At 46.8% G+C, this 18,550-nt stretch overlaps 1 protein-coding gene across 6 annotated transcripts in view; it reads left to right on the plus strand.

Annotated features, from left to right (window-relative positions):
- Positions 1 to 17,806, plus strand: part of Osbpl3 (oxysterol binding protein like 3) — a 173,215-nt gene extending 155,409 nt beyond the window's left edge. For all 6 annotated transcript variants that reach the window (XM_038318195.1, XM_038318198.1, XM_038318199.1 and 3 more), the window contains 7 exons: positions 1,748 to 1,811; positions 3,250 to 3,328; positions 4,290 to 4,434; positions 7,451 to 7,595; positions 9,880 to 10,006; positions 11,441 to 11,563; positions 13,854 to 17,806. In XM_038318195.1, coding sequence (XP_038174123.1) covers positions 1,748 to 1,811; positions 3,250 to 3,328; positions 4,290 to 4,434; positions 7,451 to 7,595; positions 9,880 to 10,006; positions 11,441 to 11,563; positions 13,854 to 13,950 — 780 coding nt within the window. In that variant the 3' untranslated portion in view covers positions 13,951 to 17,806. The remainder of the gene's footprint in view (positions 1 to 1,747; positions 1,812 to 3,249; positions 3,329 to 4,289; positions 4,435 to 7,450; positions 7,596 to 9,879; positions 10,007 to 11,440; positions 11,564 to 13,853) is intronic.
- The last annotated feature ends 744 nt before the right edge of the window (positions 17,807 to 18,550 follow it).

The raw sequence follows: 18,550 nt of genomic DNA on the forward strand, positions 1-18,550 counted from the left end.
CTGGGGATCCTTCAGCCCAGCAAGCTCCACACAGTGGGTGGTTTACAAAGCAGGATTCTCAGCATGGGTGAGCCCAGGGCGGGCAAGTGAGTGGCTGTGGGCTTGTCATTGTCTGTTCTCCCTCCCCCCCCCGCCCCCATCCCTCCTTACACACCTGCTCGGTCCAGGTAGAAGTCCTGAGTGGTTAATGTGGTGTGGCTGAGAACCGTCCAGCTACTTGACACTTTGTTCCTGAAGTCTACACACCACTGATACTCAGTTTTGCTTTGCTGGTTTCTCTCCATGCTGTGGTTTGGGAAATTGGACCTAACTGGTTTCAGCCTCCATGCTGTTCGTAGGAAAGGCCTTGAGTAGATCCTCCAAATAAAAGACAACTCTGCTAAGAGCCGTTGAAATCAGAGGAATTTCTGGACGCACACTGCCAGCATGGCTGGTTTCTATACGGTACTGATCTGTGAGAACAGAGTCCTGAGTGCTACCGAGGTAAAGAGATGGAACGCAGGCTCCATTTTGTATTGAGCAGCTTGATTGATGGGTAAAACAAGCAATGGCGCCCTCCCAGTGGCAGTCTCTGTTTCGAGGCTTGTATATATTAATGATACTTTTTTCTTTGCGAGCATGTGTGTTTGCAAGTGTGTTTGTGCGTGTTTTACAAGCGCGTGTGTCTGTGTGTGTGTTCATGTGTTGTCAGGTGCATGTATGTGAGCCAAAAGAAAACATCATGTGTTGTTCCTCAGATATCATCTATGTATGTGTTTTTGTTGTGTTTTGAGGCAGGGTCTCTCACCAGCCTGGTACTCATCTGGTAGACTAGGCTGCCTGAGTGAGTCCCAAGACCTGTTTGTCTCTGCCGTAGTGCTGGGGTTACAAATGACAGCCAGCATGCCCAGCTTGCTTGCTCCCTGCCTTCCCCAGTGTGGGTTCTGGGTCTGCATCCAGTTCCCCGCACTCACACAGCAATGGCGCCGTGGACTGATCATCTCCACAGTCCTCACACCTTTCCCCTCTTGGCACTCGATGAGCTTTCTCTGATGGCTATGGCTAGTTTTGCTTTACAGACACAGTATTCTGAAGAATTCTCCCCGGGGCCAGTGAGATGGCTCAGCTGGTAAGGGCACTGGCTGCCAAGGCTTAGGACCTAGACTCCATCCCTAGGACCCACAGCGTGGAAGGTGAGAACCGGCTCCCACAATTGTTCTCACCTTCCACGTGGGAGCCATGGCACGAGAGCGTGTGTATGTGCATGCCCACACGCATGCCCAATAAATGAGTGAATAAATTTTAAAAATTAAAAAAAGAAAGACCTCTCTTGGATTGACCATATCAGTGACATACGGTTCGGTTTTCTGAGCCCTAGGAGGACATATCTTTATGTTCTGTTACTTAGAAGTGGCACGCCTGAACGGTGACACTGACAGCTTGGTTAAAATGCTTGCAAGTCTTTTCATAGCTGAGGAGAGTGCAGACCTCAAGCATCTTCTCTTTATTTTATACTGTTCAATTCATGCCTGTGTCCTCATCACTTGAGGATGGCCATGCTCCCAGGAAAGCTTCTGGAGGCTTCCATTCACAGCTTCCTTCCCACCGACACAGAGGAAGGGGCTATGTCAGGACTGCCCTCTTGAAGACACACTTGTTCAAGCTGTAGCATTGCTCCGGTGGCCCCGGCTCAGCGCAAGGGGAAAAGCAATGGCTTCCAGCCGTAACATTTCCTCAATTTATGGTTTTTGTCCTTTGTCTCCACCAGGTCAGCCACCACCCACCTATCTCCGCCTGCCACGCTGAGTCGGGAAACTTTGTTTTCTGGCAAGGTATGTGCTGAACCATGTGACCTCCGCTTTCATAGCATGGAAGATTTCACACTTTCCGGGGATTGCTCAGTCTTCCCAAAAGCAGTCCCTGACCCGCTCTTCAAACAGTGTCAGCCCTCCTGATGCACAGCCCTCTCCCTCCTGAACAGCAGCTGATGTGTACCACATATTCATTGATAGTGTGTCATTTTGTTGATTCTTATGGATGCTATAGGTTCGAGAGATTGATTCTTTTATTTTTATCTCTTAAGAAACTCCCTTCATCTTTCCCTGAGTCACCTGTTCCTGGAACTCTTCCTCTATCTCAGTCTATAACATCTTGACACGCAGGGGTTGCGGCAGACTGTAGACAACACATAGGTCTCTTGCTTTTTAAGAATTTAAATTCTGTTTCCAAAATTACATTTGGCACCTCTAAATTCTATTCATCTTTGTTTTTATGAGCGTTTTTAATTTATTGAGCTTTCATTTCATTTATTTAGTGCATGAGTGTGTGTGTGTGTGTGTGTGTGTGTGTGTGTGTGTGTGTGTGTATACACGTATGTATGTAGAGCAAATGATAACTAACAGGACTGGGATTTCTCCTGTCCTGTGGGTCTGAAGGATGGAACTCATGTTCATCAGGCTTGGTAGCAAGCACCTTGTCCTGCCGAGCCACCTCATTGGCCCCTTGTTTTGTTTTTAAGTGTTGTTTGGAGATTTTCATCTTGCTTTGTTTTGCTGTTTTCTGGTTTTGTTGTTTTTGTTTTTGTTTGTTTTATTGTTGTTGTTGTTTTAAACAAGACAGGGTTTCTCTGTGCAGCTTTGGAGCTTGTCCTGGAACACTCTCTCTCTCTCTCTCTCTCTCTCTCTCTCTCTCTCTCTCTCTCTCTCTCTCTCTCGACCAGGCTGGCTTCAAACTCACAGAGATCCACCTGCCTCTGCCTCCCGAGTGGCGGAATCAAAGGCGTGTGCCACCACTGCCCGGCCTGCCTGGCTTTGTTTTTACTACTCTCAAGATCCTAACCCAAAGGTTTGGGAAAGGCAGGCGCCTCTACCACTGAGCTTTGGCCCCTCCCTCTTTACATTTTCAGGGTTGTTTTGGTACCGATGTTCCTAAGACTTGCTTTTGGGGATGGAGGGGATGGCAAGCTGTTCTGACAAGACTCTTTGACACCATAGCACACTGGGGACAGCCCGTGTCTGTGTGAACACGACTTGTTCTTATCTCATTTTTGTGCTGTTGACTCTTTCAAGAGAACTTTGCCTTACAACTTTGTTTTCCTAATTCTGTTTTGGGTACCCTGTTGGGTACCTATTTCTAGTGCACAAATAACTGCCTCCATTAGAACCAATTTATCCGTGAGAGTTATAGAAAGACCAGTCATTTGTCGAGCCTGAGGCCTCTGCTCTACCTACCTGTCTTGTTGAATATGTGTTATTTGATATTTTGTTTCAGATGTGAGATGGAAAAACAAATTCTGGGGTAAATCCATGGAAATTGTCCCAATTGGCACAACGCACGTGACGCTGCCAGCGTAAGTTCCTCTGCATTAGGAATGTCAGCTCTTGGGTCAGAAGTCCACGTTAGCAGATTGTCCAGGCTGCCCACCAATCCCTCTGGCTCGGAGATGACGCTTTTCTCTCTCCTTCCATCTGGCAGTAAGTTCAGGTGGCCTCTGCCTGGCAGGCTCACAGTCTAGTGCTTTCTCTCACCGGATGGAAATGCCTCCTGCAGACAACAGCTCTCTGAGCAGATTTTAAAACTCGTTTCTGCCTCCCTCCAAGATAAAGGGTCATTTTTCTTCATCACCGTGGTCCCATCTCACTGTCAGAGTTCCCTCAGAGACAGACATGGCTTTGGTAATGCAGGCCTCATCAGTAGGCGTTTTTAAAGCAATCTGGCTGGACTGGGAAGTCACATGCTGCTGTAGCCCTTCCTCCCGAGGCTGTCGTTGGTCAGGCTGCCACTCCTTTCTTGTAACTAGTGTCCTTGCCTGCCTCTCAGGGCACGTGGGAAGATTTGATACATATTATGCATAAGGCACTTAAAATGCTGTTTACCGTTTCCTCACAGTTGCTACTGGGCTCTGTGAGCAATGCCTGCGTTCTTCCTCATGAAAGAGGGGTAAATAATCTGTGACTGTTAAAGTGTGGGAGTCTGGCCCCCCACCGCATCTATTAAAGTGTGGGAGACTGGCCCCTACCCCACTGCACCTACTAAAGTGTAGGAGTCTGGCCCCTACCCCACCGCATTTATTAAAGAGTGGGAGACTGGCCCCCACCCCACTGCATCCTTCTGCCAATTTCCCTTCCATAGCCGGGCAGTTTGCTGGCCCGAGAACTTCAGTCACATGTCGCTTGGAGCTTTATTCGGGTCTGGGTCTGCAACTGAGGGCTGCGTGATTCATTCCCTGCCTGTTGTATAAAGTAGGATGCCCCTCTGCATCTGTGGCTGGTTCTTCTGGGAGTCATCTTTGACATTCCCCTCTCTTTCAGTTTTGGGGATCACTTTGAGTGGAACAAAGTGACCTCCTGCATCCACAACATCTTGAGCGGACAGCGATGGATCGAGCACTACGGTGAAATTGTCATCAAGAACCTGACCGATGACTCCTGCCACTGCAAAGTGAACTTCATAAAGGTACCTCGAGGGGGCCAAGCTCTGGTGCTAGAGGGCAGGGCCAGGTGGCCAGAGCACAGGCTGTCTTCCACACTGTCACTTGACTGGGACGTTGACCCTGCCTGCCTCCCCTACCGTGGGCCCTCAGTGAAGAGCCTGAGGGACTCTTTTATAAGACGCCATCAGACCATGTGACACAGAGATACATGAAGGTATTTTGCTAAGCTGATAAACCAGACGAAAAGATGTATTCTATATTATTGTATTGTCTGTTCCAATTCCATGGCTTGCCAGAAGAGCCAAGGTTAGAGGGAAAGAAAATAGAGCCTGGGTCATCGGGAGCTGTGTGTGCGTGTGTGTGGGGGGAGTGGGGATAGAGAGTTTGTGTCACGGGTTCGGAGCTTCTGTTTGGGAAAATGGAAACGTTCTAGAAATGGAAAGTAGCGGCAGTTGTTCAACACTGTGAACGTACTTCATAGTTCTGAGCCGTGCATTTGAGATGGTTGAAATGAAGCCAGACTTGGTGGCATGTGCCTGGAATAGCAGCGCTCAAGAGGTTGAGGCTTGTGAATTGCGAGTCAGAGAGCAATCTGGACTACAACGTGAGACTGTCGTGAAAGAAAGGACTTGGGGCGGGGACCGCTATGCTCGTGTGTTTTGCCACGAGGCAAGGTGCGACCAACCATTCCCTTTACAAAGCTTTCCTCTCAAGTGGACACCTGCATTCTCTCAATGGCCCACAAGGTTCTGTATCATCAGTACTGCCAGCTCTCACCCCTCGGAATGCGAGTGCAGCCATAGTGCGTGAGTGTGCATGCATGTATGTGTGTGCACGCGCGCGCGCGCGCACGCACACACACACACACACACACACACACACACACACACACACACTCACACCCTCACTCCTCCCCAGCCCCAGCTCCCGCTACCCACTCACTCCTGTCTGCCTCCTAAGCCACTGAGCACACTGGCCTGCCTTTCCTCCCTTCCTCCCTGCTGACCTCTTTCCCGGAGATCCTGTGGTCTTCACCTCACTCTCTCGTCTGCTCCATTTCACCATTAAATTTTCCTCAAGGTTTTTGTTACCACCGAAGTTAGCATCCTAGTTCTTTTTTTCCCCCGTCTGTCTCTCTGCTCCCCTCACCCTCCTTGCCAGCCCCAGCCCCACAGGAATAAAAGCATGGTTGTTCCTGCTCATCCTACAGCCCTGACTGGCCCTCGATCCCAACAGCTGAGGCTCCGAACGCTCAGATAGATGAGAAGGACAGCCAGGTGCAAGAAAATACGCAGGGCCTCTCTCCAGCTTCCTTAATTTGGGACCCACCCCTTTCTCTCCCTCCTAGAATTACTTTGCTTTTTAAAACCTCGAGTACTTAAAGTGACTTTACGGCACAGTCCTTGCCAAAGGATGTTTGCATTTAATTAAGATCAGAATCTCAAACCGAGTGCAAATCCATACAGTCCTCCCTGTGCCATCTGTAATCCACAGGGGACATTTGTGTGGTCGACCAGGCAGCTGGGGCAAGAATGTGTTTCCTGAGTCCAGGTAGATCGGTTGTCCGCATCGCCACAAAGGAATGTGCTCATTCCCTTGTCTACCATCCACCTGGTCTCATCTTCTCAGTACCAGAGAAAGACTGAGTTTGTTTGAGTCCAGGCTGGCCTCAAACTCAGAGCCATCCTCCTGCATCAGCCCTCAGAGTACTGAGATTACTGGTGCCCACCGTCACACGGCTTTGCAGGAAATATGTGTGTGGTTATTTGAGATGGTGTAGTTATTTAAGATGAGCACTGGGTGTTGAAGGAATATGGGGGCGGACACCAGACTCCCATCCAGTCATCAGCGTTTGTTTGGTTGGTGAATATCGCAAAGGGCAAAATTCTGACCCCTACTTCCCAAAGAACGTAAGGGTTTGGGATCCTTTCTTCCCCTGCCACTTTTACAAGGCTGGAGAACTCAGTTCCTGGTGTCTTATTCACTTCCTGGCACTGCTGTGTCCCACCTGCCCCTTGCATTGTACCAAAGCTTTGAAGGAGAAAAACTGAACCCGTAGAAAATGACCTGGAAACGTCACTAAACTTTCCAAATATGGCTTCGGTTTCAGCTGAAAATAGTGCTGGGCTTTTGATTTATGGAGAAATGCCTTCTGTTCGTGACAGTTTTTAAGAGTGGCCAGGTGCTTGGGACAGTTTCAAAGCATCACCTCTAGGGAGTTGGCACTCCCTCTGCTGGCTGGAGGTTGGTACTGCACAAACTAGACTGAGCTGAGCTGTGCTTTCGGGAGTTGGGATCAGTAGGGTTGAGCTAAGCCAAAGGCTGCCTTTCGGGCCACTACTGATAAATAATGAGACAGTGTTTTGTATGAGGACCCTGCAGCTGGAACAGGCCTGGAAGAGGAAAATAGTAGAAATTGCAATGTTAAGCAACCTCTTTAGTATGCAAATGACTGTTTTCTTCAAGTAAAAGGAATTATGAGTTAATTTTAAATCATAGTAGCAAGAGCGTTCAGGCTTTGGAATCACAGTGACATTCCTGTTAGCCAATTAGTACTGGCTAATGCAGTAGGTGCTTGGCGAATGTCTAAGAACTGAGTATCTCGTTCCTACATTACATGAAGCAAAGGCAGAAAAAGTGCTTATCTACACGCATGTTTGTTATTGGGTTACAAACTTCAACTAGGATATTAGCTGTACATTTTACTAAATAGCTAAAGGTGTTTTATTTTAAATCCAGAACCTGGGCAGACTAGAAAGCCTGGAAATTAATCCACATCTTTACACTTAATTGATTTTTAAAAAGATCCCAGTAGCACATGGCGAGAAAGGACAGTTTCTTCAGTAGTGCTGCTGGGACCCCTGGATAGCCTCGTGCCAAAGAGGAAATATTTGCAATCTGACAAGGTGTTAAAATGCAAAACATAGAAAGGAAGCCAACTCAACAGGAAGAAAATAGTGCTTTCGTTATTCCCCCATTCAGTACCTGTAATAAGCGGATGCCAGAATCTTTCCCAGACCATTCTCATCTGCATTCTAGGCAAAATACTGGAGCACTAACGCCCATGAGATCGAAGGCACGGTGTTCGACCGCAATGGGAAGGCTGTGCACCGGCTGTTTGGGAAATGGCATGAGAGCATCTACTGTGGCGGGGCCTCCTCCTCCACGTGCGTCTGGAGAGCAAGTGAGTGTCCACGGGATCCCAAGAATGGGGCGGGACTGGGAGCTGTGAGGGGCAAGTGCTGCTCTCTGTCTCTGGCTGCCGCCTGCTTGTTAGCAGGTTAGCAGTACCGGCCCATCCACGTCCTGGTCATGCTTACAATAGCCTCTCAGTTTGTCTGCTAGGTTCCATCCTGGGTTCTTGGGACCTCAGAAAGGAGCCACTGTCCATCCAAGGGTGGCCTAGAAGGCTCTAGGGTTCCTGTCACACCTGGGACTGAGGCAGGTTTTGTTGGAATGCCAGTGAAGTTCAAGGAGGAATTCCCAAGTAAAGGTCAAGAGGAAAATGTCACTAGAAAAACAGCAACCTGAGCTTCCCAAAACATGCATGAACCTCAAATTGGCCCAACCCCAAAAGCCACCCTGGTCTCCTTTGTCATCCCAGGAGACACAGCCCCTGGAGCAGCTGTGCCAAGAAGGCTGTGGAAGCCCACGGCTTCCACCAGCAACACTTTAGCCTTCTTACTGAAAAGTCAGAGTCATCTTACGAAACCCCTGTCCTGGGATCAGGGCTTTCTGGATGGATGTTAGTCTGGTTAAGGGAGGGAGAGAAAGGTTGGGGAACGGAAAAGAAAAAACCACTCTGCTCATCACTTAAACCGTGGGGCTACATGCCGTGTTTAATAAGCTGAGGGCTGACAGCCTCCTGTTGTTACCTCTACAGCCTGCTTGGCTCAGAGACACATGTCAATAAGGAGACATGCTACATGTGTTGGTTCCCATGCATGTAGGTGGTTGTCACAGCTCAGCATAGGGTCACCTCAGTATCGGCAGCAGGGAGGAAGAGGGGTACTAGAGACCTTTTGATCTTGCACCTCCCTTTTCTCAACAATGAAGCATTTCCCAGGATTCCCAGCCAGCGTGTCTTAACAGCACATCAGCCTGAAGTGGGTCATGACCCATCCCCATGCCGACTCAGGGCAACAGGAAGGCTCAGTTCGCCTGAGCGTGGGCTTGTGTGCCGTCAGGAAGAGATGCGACTGCAGGAGCAACAGCATCTCTTTGTCGGCTGCAGCCACATCTTCCTCCATCCCAAAGGTTGCTGTGGAGCTGGATGACGTCTCAGTGGCTGCCTCCCTAGCCTCAGAGTTCACACTGACAGTCACTCATTTGCTGAAAGCTTCCCCTATGGACCACTGTTACATGTTACAGTATCACAGCTTCACAGGGTCTAACAAACGCAACAGAAAAGAATGCAGTGTATCTTTGCATCATTGAACAAACAGTCCACAGCATGAACCAATGTAACACACCTTCAACTAGTACTCCACATCAGTTACTTCCTTACTGTTCTTCCTTGACTTTGTCTCCTAAAGTTCCCCTGGCCCCTGTTGAAGGAAACCTCTGTCTTTACCCTGGTGGACGAGGTCTCAGGTGGTGAGCTTGGCTCCTGCCGGCAAGCTTAGGATGGGGTACACAGGTAATAGGACTTGGAAAGCTTCAAAAAGCAGGTCTGTGGCAGTGTTCACGGGGGACATTGGCAGGTGGATGTGGGACCAGCAAGTGTTACGACTGTCTGGGAATCTCCCTAGTCTGCGTTGGATCTCCCTGGTGTATACCTGATTCTTAGTGGAGATCCAAGTTAGGGCAAATCAGAACCTAATGTTCTAACCCCAGGACATGAGATTTTAATGTCTGAGACTTGGTGGGGAAAAAATGAGGGGAAGGGGGAAGAAAAGGATAACGTGTACTGACTGCCCTCGGGGAGTTCTGCAGTGGGACTCGGCTAGCTTAAAAAAAGGTCTAGTGGTTTATCTATTTGATTTGATTTTTAAAGCGTGTGTGTGTGTGTGTGTGTGTGTGTGTGTGTGTGTGTTATGTATTCATGCAAGGATGTGCATACCACTGCAGGAATGTGGAAGACAGGGACGACTTTGTGGAATCGGTTCTTCTACCATACAGGTTCTGAAGTCAGCTTTCTCACCTTGAGTGGCATCTCCCTGGGCCCCTGGTGTGCATATTTGAATAACAAATTCTGCGATAGCTCAGATAGGACAGACGCTCTACAGCGCTGAATAAATTCACTAGAGGACCAAGGCAAAGAGACCATATCCCTGAGACAGAAAAATCAGACGGGAAAATCTGTAGAGAAATGCTCAGTAGCTACTTGTTAGTCAGAATATTTTAGTAGAAAGGGAACAGTTTAGAGTTAGAGATAGGACATAGCTGGTCTGAGATGAGAAAGGTGGAGGGATTTAACTCACATGAATGAATTGCGAAGGAGCCCGGGCGGTTTGTTGCTCTTGCAGATCCCATGCCAAAAGGCTATGAGCAGTATTATGGCTTCACGCAGTTTGCACTGGAGCTAAATGAGATGGATCCATTGTCACGGTCTTTATTACCACCCACCGACACTCGGTTTAGACCAGACCAAAGGTAAGAGTTTTTTCAAAGTTCTTTCTCTCCCGAGACATTTAAAACAATCTACCAAAGTCGGTATTCACAATTGCCTGGCTGCCAGGAGCCTGAGGTGGGTGCTGTCGTCGGGTACACAGGGACAAAGTGGCAGCTTCAAACATCTGTCTCAGAGGGATTAGAACCTGGACGTCCATCCATGTGTGGTGTGTCCTCCACACATCTGTAGGGCCCCATCTCTACTGAAATGTCAGAAAAGAGGGGAGGGCTATTTTGAAGAATTTTACTGTGTGTAGTAGTAATAAGAAATTTACTGTTTATTTGATATAATCAAAGCACCCAGCTCTCCTGACCCCTCAAGTTGAAATGATTTTAGTGCTTTGGGATCTAACTTCGGATTCTGGGCTTGCTATTAATCAGTGGTGTCGTCGGTGACAAGGCTTTCCTCTCTCCCAGCCCAGCCTCAGTTTCCCACTCTGGAAGACAGAAAGAACAATCCCCCCGAGCCTTCTGTAACTGAGACTCAAAATCTAAAGGCCACATGAAAGGAAAGATTGCTATGTATGATTTAACTTTTTTTTTTAAAAAAAAAAAAGCCTTAAATAGAAGTGCATAACCAAATTCACAGATAGATGATCAACATGGATCTGTATTAAAATCTTACAGTATGGATTTGGGCGAGAAATCAGTAAGATGTTACCTGGTAAGGAGAAAATGAACTCGGGGACATGAACAGTCCATGGCTAAGAGGCTCAGATATTCCTTAATCATGGAGAGAAATTTATTGCTTCAATTCTTTATAAAGTGTAGTTTTATAATGTATCAATTACAGACTCACTCTTTTGTTCACCAATCCTAAGTCTAGAAGTTTCTTATACAGATATGTTTTCCTGTGTGTGAGTGGCAGTTGTCTAAAGTCATTCCCTGCAACATTAAATGTAGCACTAAACATAGCAGGAACAGCCCAGTGTCTACAGGTAGAGTACGTTTGAAATAACGAAGGTACGCCCACAAGGCTGAATACTATACAGCTATTAAAAATGAAGATGTCCAGGCACTGCTGCAAGAAGCTCTCTGAGATGGGTTGCTAAGCAAAAAGTAAAATGCAGCAGAGCAGTTTTGCCACCAGTTATGCTCTTAAAATGGAGGGCAGAATATGAATGTGTTTATATTTGAAAAGTATGTACCCAGGAAATGAACAGGGTGGCACTGCCTGTCATGGAAGAGTGGGGGAAGCAGAAGAGTGACTCGGGTTCCTCTGGATAGAGTCTCTGAACCCTGAAAATATCACCTGTTCAAAAAAGGTCACCGTCTTCTGGCCTAGAGGGGTTGACATCATGGGTTGACAGAGGGACCGGGTGCAGGCGATCTTGAATAGCCAGCCTCGGGCATAGAAGTGGTTGGTTGCTGTTTTTTTCAGTGACTGTTCCTTTCCTCATTCCCTTCAATACCCAGGCTTCTAGAAGAAGGGAACATAGAGGAAGCTGAGGTCCAGAAGCAGAGGATTGAGCAGCTGCAGAGGGAGAGACGGCGGGTCCTAGAGGAAAACAACTTGGAGCATCAGCCCCGGTTTTTCAGGTTTGTGCATAGCTGTGGTGGCGGGCTGAGAGGTCCTGCCTGCGCTTTCTGGGTGCTGGTCCACTGCAGACAGTGTCTGCATGGCCGCCACTGTCCTCAGACAGGACTGGGGCCTTCCTCATCGCCTCCCTTGCTTCTTTCCCTTGGTTCAGCAGCACCGCCAAGAGTTTCTCAGTCAATCCCTGTAGCAGAAGAAAGGGACATTGTCAGAAGTGCTCCTAACACCCAGCATCTGCCTCTGAGGCTGGTTGCTAGATGGCTAGGTTTTACGTGATGACAGGCTAGCTGATGACCGCCCTACCATAGAATTCAAAGTACCTACTATGCTTAGACCAGCAGTCCCAATATGTTTGTGCTTGAGTTTGAAAGATCTGATTGATCATTACTTTTAAAATAGCTTTCTGGAGTTGGGCATGGGTAGTTTGTAATCATACTTGCAATCCCAGCACGAGGGAGGCTGAGGCAGGAAGTTTGGTGAGAATGCGAGGCTAGCCTGGGCTATAGTGTGAAACCCTTTCTATAGATAGATGGACAGACAGTTAGACAGATGATTTGTTGAGACTGTTTGTTTACTTAAAACTGTAAAAGGGCTGTGGGCAATGGCAGCCCGTAACCCTCTCCTGTCCTTATATTGAATGAGAGGAAACAGAGGCTCAGAGAATAGAGGGGGTTGAAAAAGGACCCGACGGAGTCTTTCAGATGGGGCCATGCCTCTCCTGAAAGCCTGGCCATCCTCTATGTGGCTTGGGAATATGTAGAGAATGCCCGCTCCTGGTGGGTCCACTCCTGACCTGCAGCCAGTGGTTTGCTGATGTTTGGGGTAGGTCTGGTTTTGTTTCTCAGCATTGGCAACAGGCATAGGTTCCAGAAGGCTAGAAGGACAAATCCTAGCATCAGGGAAATGTACATATTTGGAAACATTGAAAGAGCCGTCCTGGTGGTACAGACATGTAATCCTAACACTCTGGAGACTGAGACAGGAGGATTGCAAGTTCAAGGCCAGGCTAGGCAAGTTAAGAATGACAACAGAATCAAAACCCTGTCTCTAAAACAGAATTAAAATAGCACCCAGAGCATATGCTTTATTCCGAACGGAGCTTAACTGCCCTTCGTAGGGCAATACTAAGATGAACTGTCATCCATCCCCACAATAGAATGTCATTCAACTGTTTAAATAGGATTAAGAAACCCTATTGCTGAGATCACCAAGCTTACCTCTAAAAAGCAGGTGGTAGATGTTGCTGGCTTGGCAGGCGATAAGGCCTCGGCAATTACTTAGCCCAGCTGTTCATCATGAAAGTAACCATAGATAATATTTAAAGAAATGGGTAGGGTTGTGTTCTAATAAAACAGTATTTCAAAGATCTACAGGGCTGCGCAAGTGGCTTGGTGGTAGAATAGTTAGATAGCATTCATGAGGCCCTAGACTGGATCCCTAGCATTGCAAAACACACATGCACTGGAGGCTGAACTGGGTCCTTGGGCCTTAGTTTGCTGACTTACTGAGGAGCAGCAAAGACAGACATCACACATCTTACTGCGTGAATGGAAAATGATCTCCAGCATAGACCTTGGTATCCAATGCCCAGTGGGCAGAGCACTGACCAGTACTGTGAGAGGGAGAGAGGGCAGCGTGTGTGGACGCGAGCTTTTTCTGGCAGAATAAAGCAGACAACACTGCCTCGGGAACAGACTTGAGACTGGGAGGTAGGTAAGGCGACCCCAAAATGTAGACTCTGAATCCTCTCGTGCCTTTGAATTTCCATCTAAGTAGCAGATTATCTTTGCCCAGAGGAGTTCAACCGAAAGTTCTCGGTCCCAACTGGTGGGCTCTATTTGACTTGATGCTAGCTCAGATTGACTTTGATGAATTAAAGTCATCAAAGTAGTTGATGTGTAGTTGATTGTGTAGTAAGTAGTCAATCATTTCCAGTGTGGTGGCTGTTAGTCCAGCCCTGGACACACTAAGAGAGACAGACAGAGGGAGAGAGGGAGACAGAGAGAGACAGACAGAGAGAGCAGGGAATTAGAGAGAGACAGAAACAGAGAGACAGAGATGTACTCTCAAAAGAACCACCTTCCCAGCCTCCAGGTTTAAGTACTTAATGTCAGAAGTGTAAAAAAAAAATGGCTGCCAGCCTGCTGACACCACTCCAATACCCAAACAACAGGAACAGGGGATACGTCTGGAACGATAGTGGGAAAGCAGAGCGGGGTGGGGATGGGGTGGGGAGGAAGGACGTGATAGCAGAGTTTGCCAGAAACCCAGAAACTGTCTCATCTCTCACAGGAAATCCAGCGACGACACTTGGGTGAGCAACGGGACCTACCTGGAACTGAGGAGAGACCTTGGCTTTTCCAAACTGGACCATCCCGTCTTGTGGTGAAAAAGTAAAGAAGAAAGCTGTGTTAATGTACTTCCCCACATTTGCTTCCAGAAGCAGCACACACCTGTGTCTGTACGTTTAAAAGATAGTGTCTAGAACGATCCCTTGTGCTTAGCTTAGCAATGTGAGCACTGAAGTATGTGTTTTCCTCAGTAAGTTTCTCTACAATTTCAAGTATTATCATGATTGTTTATATGAATGTAGAACACCTCGGTATTTCCTTTTATATGTAAACTATTTAATAAAAATGAAAGATTGAATGTTAATGTGTGGGTTTAAGCAAAAGAAGCTTTAACACTAATTTCCCAAAGGTGGGGGGGGCAGATCAAATTTATGCCTTATAAAAATCACACCAGAGAAAACAACCCTCTCCCAGGTGCGTTAAGAATTAAGAATACCCAGGGTTGCTCACCCGTGCCCTAGCTCTCCAGGTTTAATTGGGAGCTGGGATATCTTTTTAACCCCAGACAGCTCTTGAATTGCTCATACAGAACAATTCTGCCGGTGCTGAAGTACCAAGAATATTTTCATTTGCATTTTAGTGGTTAAGGCATCTGTGTAAGGTTAGCAGGATGCATATTTTTTATGTAAGTCGGGCATGGCCCATCTGGAAGAAGAGGCCTTCTCTCCCTGTAGTTCTGTTGCCTTATATGCAAAACTGCCCCCCCCCCTTAGAGAAGTTGTACTAATCAGAGAGATCTCTAATAATTCAGTGTCCTGATGGCATCCTGGGGAGGCAGAAGGCTTCTCGTTTTTTTCTCAGTGAGAGCCAAATCCTTAACGATTTAAGAAATCCACTTTTAGCTTCCTGCCCCACCCCGGGCTCGCATACCCATCTTTTGACCCTGATTGAGGATGGAATGTCTCCCCTTTAGTACAAGACCTACGGTAAACAGCCTGTGACCTTCTCGAGCTTTAGTGAAGTCACTGGTGGTCTGAAATAACCTGGCACGTCCTTCTTCCGTGTGGCGTTGGTATTTTCTACCTCTCGCTAAGCTCTGTACTTCTCAACCGTGTGTCGACAGTTTGACCATCTGCCTTATAGACAAACACCCAGCATTGCTGTTCTGTGTCGTCCCGAGGAAGCCGCAAAGGCTTTACCTCTTCCTTCTATTCTCTTCTTGTGTAAACACTCTGAGGTCCCAGGTAGGAGCTACCAAACAGAAACCATTGTTCTTGTGTCTTATGTCACATTATGATAGCAGATTGTATGCAGTAGCTGAACTGTGTTAGCAAAACCATTTCCACTTCTGCCCAGAGCGCATTAATACCAAAGCCTGATCGTTCAGCCTTTGACTTGAATGTCTGTAATGATTCTATGAAACATTGTGTGGAACGGCATGGGAAAGAACCTTCGATAGAAAGCATTTGAGGGGGCCTGTGAGATTGACTCAAGTCTGTACAAGTCTGGCAGCCTTAGTGTGATCCCCAGGACCCACAGAAGAGGTGGAAGGAGAGACCCGACCCCACAGAGCTGACGTGTGTCACAGCAGATTACCTACTGAACAGCACCGAGTTTTCACGATGGAGTGTTGAAGGGGAATTGGTAGTCTTTGGCGTCTACAAGTGACTGTCATTTTAAACAACTCATTAAATATTGGTTCACTTATTCCATTTTATGGAGACATCCAGACAAACACAGTGGGAATCTCATTTCCATTTCTAAGCAGCTGGATGGCGCAGCTCAATTCTTTAGCTCCCCGCTTCTTCTTCCTTTCCTTTTAAAGCATTATCCGCATTCTGCTCACAGACTTGAGGAAGCAGGCTGTAGGTTTAATGGCTCTCAGTGGGGAAACAAATCTGCTGTACACAATGTGAGGATAAATGCGGACTTTTAGTAATATTGACTGTTAAATAGGCCTGCTCCGGAGGCTGACTCAAAGGAAACAGAAAAACAACAGAAACAGAACCCCTAAAAATATACCACTGGAATGGGTGCCACCTTGTGGTACCAGTTGTTTGCTAATTCTTAGATTTTCCTCGTGGTGTGATTTCTGTTGATTTCAAGCTTTATTTTAGGATCCCACCAACAGCTGACCCAAATGTCACCTTGGTAGTCACCTTATTTGAACCAAGGACTGGAATGAACAAAACATGTTCCGGAACCATGTGTAAATTCTCCCCATCACTGCCAGTGTCTGGATGAGGGTTTTCTGAAATGCACTTGATCTGGAGATGCAACCTTGGTATTTGAATTTTAAAACTCCCTGCAGAAGGGAGGAGGCTCTGTGTTCCTTCTGTCCTGTCTAACACCCCTTTCCAACAAGTTTGTCTGCATAGGACTTGCTTATTTTATAAGGAAAGCAGAACTATGGTATTGCTTGAGAAGAATTCAGGTAAAGGTTAAGTTTCTGGACTCTGACTTTCTGAAATACAGAATACCAGTCCCTGCTCCATTTTATGTGACGCTTTCAGCCTCTCTCATTCTAGCTATGCTATTTCAAGTTAATGATAAGTCACAGATGTTCTCCTGTCTATAGAGCCTGTAGTGTTCCTCTTTTCAAGAGCATTTTTAGTATAACAATGGAGAAGGGCAGTTTCCTCTCCTCAAAGGTGGTAATAAAAGCCTCCATGCAGCTTCTTCCTGCAGTTCCCGCTCTGATGCTAGGATGCTTTTGGTACTAACTAAGCATGTGGTTCCCCTCCCAGACACGAGGGGGAGTCTGGTACTAACTAACTAGATGCAGTTCACTTCCAAGACACTAGGATGAGTCTGGTACTAACTAAACAGATGCAGTTCCCCCTCCCACATGTGAGAGGGGAGTCTGGGACTAACAAAATAGATGCAGTTCATTTCCAAGACACTAGTGGGAGTCTGGTACTAGCTAAACAAGTACAGTGCACCTCTGAACCACTAGGGGGAGTCTGGTACTAACTAAACAGATGCAGTGCACCTCTGAGACACTAGGGGGAGACTGGTACTAAACAGATATAGTGTACCTCAGACTCAAAAGGGTTCTGTATTAAATAGGTGGAGTTTTACCTTAGGATATCAACTCAGTAGCAAGAATGCCTTAGCAGTTCCCCAGTCTTCCAGTGCATCTGGGGGGCTCCCGAAGGGAAAACTACAAACCTGAGATTTTTAATGTTTACTTCATTTAGGCTGATGTTTTCCTCATACCCTATTTTTAACTACTTCCAATCAATCATTTGCTCAGCCTTTTAGCACTGCCCTTCATCTGCACTTGCCAGATTTACAATGAGATGTTTTACTCTACCATTAAAAATGGCAAGCCAAAAATAGAGGCAAAGGTTACTGTGCTTTTTAATGTAGGCTTACTGTGCACTCCAAGCTTTCTGACTGTCCTCAGATCCTCTCAGCTACCTAAGAGCGATAAGTTGCTTTTGTGATTTTAGGAATAACAGCTACAGTGTGTGGGCAGAATTTATCTGAATGTCTTTAGTTTTGATATCAACATCAGCATAAATCTATTTTTGCTAGCAGATTAAAGCTATTTTCGCGTGCTCACTTTTCTGTGTTGTATCGACCTGTGACTTGGAATTTATCTTTCTATTGAAAGCCTACATATCGAACAATATCTGCAAATCATGATGGTCTACTAAAGTGCAAGCCGGTTTTAAGGACTGGTTTTAGGGGATGTGGCCGTCAGAAATGACTACTCATTTATTTCATTCATGATTACTATTATTTTTTTAATCTTCCTCTGTTACCCCCAGAGGATATGCTTTTGGGGGAAAAATTGATACTTGTAAATCTTCTATGTGACTTTTTGTAAAGTCTAAGTCCTACCTTGCTGCCCATCCCTGTCTGGCTTCCCAGAAGCCCCTTTCAATCTGTTGTCTCTCCACCCCTGTGTGGCTCATTGACTGAGAATAAAGAATATAGTAACGATCACCTTTGTCTTTGTGTTTCTGCTTTTTGTTTTGGCTGTGGGTAGTTGTGTTTGATGGAAGAGACAACATGATGCTTCCTAGAGTCTGTCTGGAGGAAATACCCTGCTCACCTAAAGGGACAGATCCTGAGATGCCGAACTTGGGAAACAGAGTTGCCACAGTCTTCTACCCTGCATTCCCAGTCACCCTCAGCTATGGGAATAGGCACTAGGAGCTCCAGCCAGGTCAACTCTAGTCTAAGGGTCCCTGCTCTGCTCACTTCCTGTGCTATAGAAATACCATTTCCTGTGTGTATAATGTGAAGTGGAAGCATGCTGATTACACCTATGTGGTCACACCAACAGTGGCCGATCCCTCTCCCCTATCCAAGTTACATTCCCGAAAATTCATGGAACTTCACTTGGTGCAAGTCGGTGCGTCCCAGCATCCTTCAGTGACGTGGTGCTAAAGAAAATCTGAAGAGCATCCTTAGCTTTTTAAAATACTGGCCACTGTGCATGTTGGTATTAAAGCATCAGGATACCAACAATTGAGGAGACATTTTCGTCATGCTCTCAGACCCATAAAATCCTAGTGTTGGTGTAGTCACTGTCATCAGTGATGAGCAAGGCAGGACGATATCCCCAGCTGGCATCCTTCTCATACACTTCATAGCAGAAGTCCTGCCAGGGAGCACAGTCCAACCCAAGGAGTCAGAGAATTAAATGAAGGGTCCATCCAGAGCAAGATTAACCAGGCAGGAAGC

Source organism: Arvicola amphibius, chromosome 2 (genome assembly GCF_903992535.2).
Source record: "Arvicola amphibius chromosome 2, mArvAmp1.2, whole genome shotgun sequence".
NCBI lineage: Eukaryota > Metazoa > Chordata > Mammalia > Rodentia > Cricetidae > Arvicola > Arvicola amphibius.